At 39.3% G+C, this 10,859-nt stretch overlaps 1 protein-coding gene across 1 annotated transcript in view; it reads right to left on the reverse strand.

Moving 5' to 3' along the window:
* ATRNL1 (attractin like 1) overlaps positions 1 to 10,859 on the reverse strand; it is a gene marked incomplete at its 5' end in the record, with an annotated part of 662,506 nt that overhangs the window by 531,722 nt on the left and 119,925 nt on the right. Inside the window, 4 exons of the mRNA XM_004700917.2 lie at positions 359 to 491; positions 6,795 to 6,913; positions 7,929 to 8,137; positions 9,035 to 9,119. Coding sequence (XP_004700974.2) covers positions 359 to 491; positions 6,795 to 6,913; positions 7,929 to 8,137; positions 9,035 to 9,119 — 546 coding nt within the window. The remainder of the gene's footprint in view (positions 1 to 358; positions 492 to 6,794; positions 6,914 to 7,928; positions 8,138 to 9,034; positions 9,120 to 10,859) is intronic.

The following is a 10,859-nucleotide window of genomic DNA, read 5'->3' on the forward strand; positions in this document are numbered from 1 at the left end:
TGCGAACTTGGGTGAAGTAGAAGATGGTATTCCTCAATGAGAAGAGAGATCAGAGGGGAGTCAGGGCAAGTTACTGGAGGCTTGATAAGTAGTTTAAGGTGAGGAAGAGAATACTGAATATCTGAAGTGTAAACCCTCGCCTAATCCACAGTAAACAGTTTTAAAAACAAACTTTGCTTTCCCACTGTCTTGGGGGTTAAAAATATCCAAGTTGAAGCAAAGCTTTTAATATCCCAGAATTCTTGTTCGGCCTTTGCTCTTGCTTTAGCTTTAAACGTGGAATGTTCTTTCTCCACACACCTCACTGTCATGGCCTTGCCGGGCAGACCACTTGTGGACCAGCCTCATACACCTTTACCTGGTAAAGCCTGGCACTCCTGTTGGCGCTGATCCCACTGGCAGTTCAAGTTGAGTGAGCAGCTCTTACAGCTGGTAAGTTTGTTACAGATCTGCTCGTTCCTCACATGGCATTTGGTATAGTTTCTGACCGTCTAGAAAATGAAGAGATTAAAAACAAGCTATGTTTGAACATCCATGCATATATATAAATACACTTGGGAACTATAAAATACAGATTTCTGTACTCAAATCCAATCTAGTGGATCAAAATCTCTCATACTCATTGCATTATTCAATCCAGAGTTTCTCCAGTCATTAGAATGCACCCAAGAGACAGAAAAGAAACAGCTCAAATAATCAAACAGGAACTGTCTAGTGAAAATCTCTTCTACTGAAAACACACACTTCCAAGTCAATAAATAAAGCCAATGAGCAGTCATTTCCCTTCATGATTATATGAAATAATGCTAGCTTTAATAAAACCATCCTATAATCCCTGAAGAAATGAAGCATGAATGAAAAGGGATGGTTAAAGAGATGTTTTATCAAAATCCAATAATTTGAGAAGATAAATTCCTTTCTCGATAACTCAAATTAAACATACTTTCAGAACTAATGATGTTGGTTAGTTGATGCTTAATCAGTGTCTATTTTTCAAATTTCCTGCATTGAGGCTGCAAAGAACCTGCAGTGGTTACACTTAAAATTTCTCTTATTCTAGCTAATTTCTGCATTGATACGTTAAAGGTTTTAAAAAAAGATTAAAAAAACAAAATCTACAGGCAAGTCCTTATGTCAAACCATCTACCATGGTTCAGACACTTCACGAGGTCTACAATAAATATGTCCACACTAAAACCGAGGGCGTCCTGGTAGCGTCAGTGGTTGCAACTCCCCAGCCACTCCATGGCAAAAAGGATCTCGGCGCCTGCTCCCGTAAAAGACTTCAGCCTGGGAGCGCATGGCCTGTAGGGCTGCTATGATTTGGAACTGATTCCACAACACACAGTAACAGCGTAACAACTGACCTTGTGAAAACCAGATCCTGAACTGTATGGCGCAATGGACCCTGTGATTCTTGTTTTAGGAAGAAACAGACAAAGAGCTTAAGACTACAGGGCTGGACCCCGAAGCGCATCCTCACCTGGTTTACCTCCATAGGTAAGCATCACTTCTCCTGTTAAGGGGAAGTACATACTTCTCTTCAATCATTGAGGCTAAAGCTTCCTTAACATTAGGTTGTAACCACCCGTGCACATTAAAGTGATTGAAGCAAGGGCTATCCTTCGTTGTTGTTTTGAGCTGCTGTTAAGACATCTCCGACTCATAGGGAACCCATGGACAACAGAACAAAGCACTTCCCGTCCTGGCTAACCTCACAATTGTTGTTGGTTTGAGCCCGTTGTTGCAGTCCCTGTGTCCATCCAGCTCGCCAAGGGCCTGCCTCTTTTCCAGTGCCCTCCACTTTACCAAGCACGCAGTGACCTTCTCCAAGAACTGGTCTCTCCTGATAACACGTCCAAAGTGGGTAAGACAAAGTCTAGTCCTCCTTGCCCCTCGGGAGCATTTTGGCTGTACTTTTTTTTTTTTCAATCGTTTTATTAGGGGCGCATACAACTCTAATCACAGTCCATACATACATGAATTGTGTAAAGCACATTTGTACATTCATTGCCCTCATCATTCTCAAGACATTTGCTTTCCGCTTAAACCCCCGGCTGTACTTCTTCCAACACAGATTGGTTGGTTCTTTTAGCATCCCACAATATTTTCAATATTCTTCACCAACTTCACACTTCAAATAAATCAATTCTTCTTCACTCTTCTCTATTCAACGTCCAACTTTCACATGCATATGAGGCAAGGTAGGGTAGAAAGGGGGAACTGATCACAAGGATCTACATATAAGCCCCTCACTGAGTGGTGGACAACAGAAAAGTAGGTCAAGGAAGATGTTGGACGGTGTAAGACATGACAAAATAATAATAATTTATAAATTATCAAGGGTTCAGGAGGGGAAGAGGGCAAGGAGGGTTGGGGAAAATGAGGAGCTGATACCAAGGGCTCAAGTAAAAAGAAAATGTTTTGAGAATGATGATGGCAACAAATGTACAAATATGCTTGACAAAATGGACGGATGGATGGATTGTGATAAGAGTTGTATGAGGCCCCAATAAAATATAGAAAAAGAAAATACCATGGCTTAGGTCAGGCACACCTTCGTCTTCAAAGTAACACCCTTGCTTTGCAACACTGTAAAGAGGTCTTGTGCAGCAGATTTGCTAACGCGATGTGTCCATTGATCTCTTGACTGCTGCTTCCATAAGCATTGATTGTGGATCCGAGCAAGACTAAATCCTTGACAACTCCAACCTTGTCTTCGCTTATCATGATGTTGTTACCTATTGGTCCAGTTGTGAGGATTCTGATTTTCTTTACCTTGAGTTATAATCCAGACTGCAGGCTCCAATCTTGTGATGTTCATCAGCACATGCTTCAAGGCCTCCCCACTTTCAGCAAGCAAAGTTGGGTCATCTGCATACCACAGGATGTTAATAAGCCTTCCTTCAATCCTGACGCCACACTCCACTTCATGTAATTCAACCTCTCTTATTACCTGCTCAGCATACAGATGTAATAAGTATGGTGAGAGGACACAGCCCTGACACCCATCTTTCCTGATTTTAAACCATGCAGTATTCCCTTATGCTGTTCACACCACTGCCTCTTGATCCAGGTATAGCTTCTGCAGGAGCACAATGAAGTGTTCTGGAATTCCCATTCTGCTCAAGACTGACTGATCCACACAGGTGATTGCCTTTGCAGAGTCAAGGAAGCACAAGTAAATATCTTTCTAGTATTCTCTGCTTTGAACCAAGTTCTATCTGACATCAGCAATGATATCCCTTGCTTCACATCCTTTAGAATCCAGCCTGAACCTCTGAGCTCCCTATCAATGTACTGCTTAACAAAGCAAAAATTTATTTGCATGTGATTATCAGTGATATTATTCTATGATTTGAGCATCCTGTTGGGTCACCTCTCTTTGCAATGGGCACAAAGATGGATCTATCCCAGTCAATTGGCCAAGTAGCTGTCTTCCAAATTTCCTGGCCTAGGCGAGTGAGTGCTTCCAGTGCTTCATCAGCTGTTGAAACATTTTGATGGGTGTTCCATTAATTCCTGGAGCCTTGTGTTTGCCTAATGCTTTCAGTGCTACTTGGACGCCTTCCTTCAGGACCAATGGTTCTTGTTCATATGTGAACTCTTGAAATGGTTGAAGGTCAACTAGTTCTTTTCTGTACAGTAACTCTGTGTTCTTTCCATCTTCTTTTTGATGCTTCTAGCATCATTCAATATTTTATCCATAGAATCTCTTAATACTTCACTTGAGGCTTGAATTTTCTTGAGTTCTTTCAGTTGAAGATCTGCTGAGCATGCTCTTCCTTCTTGGTTTTCTAACTCCAAGTCTTTGTACCTATCCTCTTAGTACCCTAAAAGTCACCCAATGGACACTTACTTATAAACAGCTGTACTTTCCAACAAGAAATGCTTCATAGACTCTACCTTTCCAGGGGTGCTGATATTTTATAGTACAATAAGTTTACTATAAGGTAAGAGCAGGGGAGAAAAACCAAAAATGATATAAGTATCTTCATCCACTAAAACAATGGATTATGCTTTAAACTCACATTACTTTGTAACTCTTAATCACCACAACTTTATTAGAAAGACATACATTTTCTTACTGATACTTCTCTGATCCAGGTTGTTGTTAGTAGCCATCAATCAACTTCCACTCATGAGGTCTTCCCGTGTGTAACAGAAAATAATGTAGCCCGGTGTCACACCGTCTTCCAGATTGCTAATGTTTGTGTTTCTTTCTTTGTTTGCTTATTTGGTCTTCCTATAGCATATAAACCTTAACATGATTTGATATAACCATGACGGTATAGATTTAAATGTTTCTCAGCCAACTGAGAGAAATTTACTTTAATTATCTGATAAACAGAATAACCGACCAAATTTGACAGCAGCATAGATGCACAGCACGTTGGCATAAGAGAATAAGGAATGGCTTCACACCGGCCGTTAGAGTAGCAATGGTCACACGAGAGCCCATCCAAATTAACGGCTGCTCTTCATTAAGAACAATGTTGTCATTGATTGACACTGAACCAGGACAATAGATGAAATTATATTTCATTCCACACGCAAGGCCAATTCAATCAATGATAGAAGACAGCTGACCGCTATTCCGAACCATGACAGGATTTTGTTAACCTTCCCAATGAATCAAATGTACATTGGTGACTTAGCTATGAGGGGTAACTATTACTCTACTGATCTTTTAACATATTTCGGTGTAAATTTAAAATAAGAAAGCTCTAGAAGCATGCAGTTTATATGAGCTACTAAAGCACAAAATACACACCTTATGAGAAAGATGGCTAAATAATGAAGAAAGGTAGCAATGTACATAATTTACACCCAAATCCCACAGTCCTTTCTAGGCCCATTAGCATTTGGTTTAGCTTAAGCACGACATTCTGATAAAACTGTCTGAAAAACACAGTACATCAAATTCTAAATTACAAGTGAGTACCATCTGCTCACTTGTACCACCTCGCCCAACACTTGCCTGGTTAACACATCATTATTGGAAATAAAAGATGAAGCAAAGGGTCAGTTTATAAAATACATATTTGATAGTTATTGATATAACACAACTTTAAGATCATAGAGAGTAATTTTTTTTTTGAGGAGGGGTTGGTTTGGGTTATTTTTTTTAGTTTAATTATTTAAACCCAAATGAATTTAGGATTATTCGACAAAGCTTTAAATGAAATCTGTTAGGATTTTTTTATAAACAACATTCCCTACTTTAATCCCTTATTCCCATGCCTTATTTAACTTAACTCCTATTACTCACTGAAATAACTCCCACTAGATGAATATTAATGTAAATCTAAAAAGTAATTCAAATTTTCAATGCACAGTCATGTCATATTAATGTTATTAACTGAGTAAAGTTGAAGTCCATCTTGTTTTTAAACCAAGCGACGTCACTGGCCAGTACCAGCCTGTCACTAGACCATCTAAGAAAGTCACAGGACTCCATCTTAATGATGAGCAACTCCCAACTACCATTTAGCATTTTAAATATTTTTAATCGAATCATAAAACTTAAATCTACTAACACACTACCAAGGAATGGAGAAACATTTGTAAAGATATCACTTATAATGTTTTCATACCTTAAATTCACAACCCCTTTTTTTTTTACTTTTTGCTCATTTGAAAAAGTGCATACCTTGGTGAATGAATAAACATTCAGAAAAATAAAATTCAAGGTGTCATATTTAGTTGTCCTCTGCACAATCCATTTTGAATGGTGCATCAGTATAAGCTATAGCACAACAAGAAGAATCTTTCATCCTAGTAAACATTCTTCTTATTTTTTTTCTTTCAAATTGTTGACATGTAGAAAGCACGAGATATTTTGATGCTATTACCTTAAAATATTAATTTTTGCTGCTCCCCACTCATTCTCATCTGCCATAAATATTAATTGTGTAATTTTTTTCAATAGCTCTTTTTCAACTAGGTAGTTTCTCACTCTCAGATCTACTGACATCTTGAGCCCGATGTTGTAAGGTGCTACGCATTATAAGATGTTTGGCCACAGCCCTGACCTCTACTTTGATAACCCTACTAAGAGCCCCCACTTGTTAAGACCACAGTGTCTCCTGACACTGATACAGATCCCCAGGAGGGCAAAGCTGCGAAGAATCACCCATCTAAAGACAGACCGAGTAGCAAAACTCGAGATCAAACTCCCTGCCAGTAAGTCTATGCCGATTCCCAGCGACCCCATAGGATTGGGTAGAACTGCCTGCCCCCCGTGAGTTTCTGAGACTGCAACTCTTTACCGGAGTAGAAAGCCCCCTCTAAAATCCTCGGAGTGCGGGTGGTGCTTGTTGATAAGGGTTGAACCGCACATCACAAGCTCAGCCGTTCAAATGGAGCCTCACAAGTGGAGGCCCAGTGGACTCGGGGACGGGGGTTCTGAAATGCTCAAAATAAATTCATGCACGGAGCATGTGAAGGAAACACTCGTACAGTATCTCTGAGAATCGAGTTTCAACTGAGCAAATCCTATTTCCGTCTGCACAGAAGATAACATGGATAGCCTTTCTTTCTTTTTTTTAAAATCAGTCTTCATAGCATGGTCCCAGTAGCACACATGTAAAGAAATAAAAGTTACAGGATCCTAAAGGAAAGCAACACCGACAAACTGGAGCAACAAAGCTATATGGTCTGCACCGCCTGTGTGCCCCGAAGTGAGCCACTCCCCACACGTGCTCTGAACGCCTTGGTGTGTGGACTATGTGGAACAGTGCTGGTAGACGGGGAGCGAGATCATGACCCGGCAGGGAGCTAGGAGCACTAACCATACTGCAGTTACTGTGGGCTGACAGGCACTTCTTGTCATCGCACCACTGGCACCCGTTTGTGTTGGCTGTACAGCTGGCACAGTCTGCATATCTATAGCATCTGTCGTCGGACGCAGCTGAAATGCAAACGGGAGAGAGAACACAGCGCACGGAATGGGAGCGTGTCACACTGGTTCATTCGCACATTTTTAAACATCTGCTTGCAAATCACTAAGGCATTTTCTCACCATTATTATGGCTTTAAATATAAAAATCAGTTCCTCAAGATGAAGTCGGCTTTGGAGCTTAATTGTGTTTGCAGGGCTTGAAATCCTTCCTACCACCATCTTAATTATAACTGCCTCCAGGATTCCGTTGCCATTTGCAACTTACATATTGTGGAAGGGAAACAAGATGTGCTGGTGTCTTACTGAACAACTATTACCAGAAATCCAGAAGAAAACATTCTAAAAACAACTGTTTATAAACTCACCTTGCATGAAGAACCTTAGAGAAACCTTGTTAAGGTAGCTCACTCCACCAATGAAGTGTATTTGTTCACTGCAGCATCAAAAATGAAACCTCCATTCACTTAAATATTAATTTTTTAATCCAAATCATTCATAAATCATTTAATATTTACTAGTAAATTTAGTAACTTTGATTTCTTTATTCAATATTTCATACAGATTATGAAACCAGAAATTTGATCATTAAATTCTACAAATTTTTTAAAATTTTGTGGTCCAGTTTGACAATCAGTTCAGGAAGGGGGAAAAAAAAAGCCCTAACAAATGCAAAAAAAATCATTTTAATGTCTTAGAAGCACATGGCATTTCTCTAGAAATGATACAATTAAAAGCATTTTTTGCTTACATAGCAAAATAATGCATTCATGTATATATAGAGAACTCATATATAAAAATATTTAATAATATTTTGAAAGTCACATATTTCAGAAACCTAAACTTAGATAGCAATATTACTTAGGTAACCAATGCTAACTTCAAACAGCTCATCCCCTAATCACCGATGGGTTTATTTGTGAAAGGTACAGAAGGGATTCTCACAAGTAAAATTCATCTTCTCCACCTCTAACGAAGTATATAAACACTTTGCTGCCGCAGAGGGATGGAAAGCCAAAAAAAGTACCTGTTTTGGGAGGGCACTTTGCTCTGAGGATATTGTTAGTATTTCCAGATTCCCAAGATTCACAGTGATTTTTATTCCAAACACATTTTATCCCTGGACCAGCGTTTGTACAAACTTCTTCATCTCTGAAGGCCTTGCAGTTGGGAGGCTTGTAGACAAGAATGTCATTAAGGAGCACACTGGAAAATCCCCCAAATATATACATGGACCTGTCACAAGCAAAACAGGAGTCTTCAAAATTACATTTAAATATACCATTTGGAATTATTTTTAAAGTATGTATGGCAGCACTGGTCTTGAAAATCATATTTCTAACATACAATATGTGGGTAAGGCAGAAAGAATTGCTACAAAACCACAGATACTTTTATCACACCAAAGAAGCAGCTGTCGTCTCTCAACGTATCCCCATCTCGGTCCACGTACTTCTGAAGGAACTGTCTCCATCTCTTGAGCCCTTTCCCTAAAGGACTCTGTACTCTTCCATTTACACCATGTACTCCAGGGAGCTCAAACCACGGTCCCTTGACAAGGTCACTGGGTTAGGGTACAAAAACAAGTCTGCAGGGGTAAGGTCAGGGCTCTGGGGCAAGATTTCCCAATGAAACGCCCTTGGCACAGCCCTAGCTACCCTTGAAGAATGAGCAGGACTGCTATTGCAGTGGGAGAGAGCATGCTGGTGCCACTCCCCTGTCCTTTTTCTCACCAACGCTGTGGTCAGTTTCCTGATGGCTTCCAAACAGCCCCTGTGGTGACCCCGTGTCCTTCAAGAAAATCTAACAAGATCACCCCTTGGCAATCCCCCAAAAAACAGCTGCTATAATCTTCTGAGCTGACCTTCCTGCCTTGAATTTAAGGCTCTCCAGACTTGCTCTGTCTTTGTGGAAGCAGTCTGCCTCACCTCTCTGATATCCTCGGTCCGTCAGCCCATTGAAGCAAAAATGAATAAAAGATCCGGCTAATGAGGAAAACGTAGTCCAGGGTAGTGATAGACTTAAACCGGTGCCACAGAGTACAAACGATGGTTTTTCAAAAGGATAACAATGAAGTGGATAGTTTGACAGCCAGCACTGATCCTCTAGAAATGACAAGCGTGCGCCTCTTACCCATTAATGACAACTGCGGAGTGTCCAAATCTGTTGACATCTCTATGAAGATTTGGTTTAGGTAATATTTTCCATTCGTCACAAGCTAGAAGATAGAAGTTTTTTAAAATGTATTTTAAGTGCAAGATTAGCAAATGAAGAGAAGTACTACAAAATAATGATTCACCAAATTAAAGATACAACACTTAAAATCAAGAAAATAAATCAGTCGTTTTCTAACTTTCCTTGACTCACAGTTTAGAATCATGACTCCATGAGCAATATTCCTTAAATAAAATTGTCACTTGCCAAAAATTTCTATAACGAATGTGAAGTGTGTGAAAATAAGGGGTACGAAATCAAATATAATTTCTTATTACATACTTTCAATGACATACCAGTCTTCTTTAAAGAACAAAACACAGTTTCTACAATACAACTCACAAACATCAACGCTGAATCAACTAGATGGTTAAACTAGCACATAAGCTTTTACATGTACAAAGAAAAACAAATGGGCTAAATAACATTTATTGAAAGAATGCCTAAAACAGATCCAGGAAAATAAAGTACTGAGCTCACTTTAACAACTTAGTATTTCACAAACACAGTTTTCATTTTATACGAGAAGCATTCAGTGACTTAGGATATTTGCAAGACAATGTTTTATCCTTCTTCATCCTAAACCCTCCACATATAAAGGATGCCCTTAATATTTAATAAAAGTAAATAGTATAATATGCTTTTTGAAAGCTAATTTAGTTATTGTAGAGAGCTTTTTAGATGAAGAACTGATCTGAAATGTTAATTGTAAAAGTTAAATGAATTTTTCTATTTAAGAAATTATGTCTATAATACTAATATTGAAATAATAAATTTTATTAACTTCAATATTAGTCAATATCAAAGGAATTTTAAGCATCAAAATCACAGTTTAAAAAATGAAGCTATAAGACTGAGAGCCAAAGAAGGACATCTTGAGTGCTTCACAAACTGTATCTCAATACAAATTCCCAAAACTGCTGTGTTCCTTCGCTTGTTATTTCTGTCTTTACTTTACAAAGTATACTTTCATAATAAACATCTCAACAGAGATAGTATGAAAGTCCAGAACTCCAGTGTTCTCCCAGTGTTTTACATGCATCCCAATGTTCCCCCAGTGTTTTTTCCACAGGAACAGTTTTCACGTAACACTATAAACTTCCCAAGAGCCCAAAAGCTCTAAGATCACACTGCTGTGCCCCATAGGGTCACTATGAGTCAGAATCAATTCGATGGTAATGAGTTTGGTGGCATAGTGGATTGTACGTTGGACTGCTAACCGCAAGGTCAGTGGTTTGAAACCACCAGCCTCTCCGAGGGAGAAAGATGAGGCATTCTACTACCACAAAGAGTTACACTTTCAGAAACCCAAAAGGGCAGTTCTACGGGTCCTATAGGATCACTAAGAGTCAGAATTGACTCGATGACATTGAGAGAATGATACATAAAAATTACTTCTGGTAATTTTACATTGAAGAGTCGGTTTAAATCTGTATTATTAAGTGTATGCAATCAGAAAACTTCCAAAGTGTTTCCTTCTATAGAACTCAAATGGTCTTTTAAAGAATCCTGTTGCTCTCTCTGCAAGATATTCCTGTTGACAAACCACAAGGAGCTACGCTGATGGAGCCAGAGTCCTGGAGCTGGAGGAGCCACGTGGAAACCCACACCAAAGCTGAGATGCTTCCACTGCCACTGGATCCACAAGACTTTCCACCCACTGGCCTGCGATCTTCCTGCATTTGGCATCATTGCATGTGCTGCATGAGTCTGAAGAGGACTTTATAGATTAGTATCAGGCATA

Source organism: Echinops telfairi, unplaced genomic scaffold (genome assembly GCF_000313985.2).
Source record: "Echinops telfairi isolate 266 unplaced genomic scaffold, ASM31398v2 ScPeMD7_70;HRSCAF=299, whole genome shotgun sequence".
Classification (NCBI taxonomy): Eukaryota; Metazoa; Chordata; class Mammalia; order Afrosoricida; family Tenrecidae; genus Echinops; species Echinops telfairi.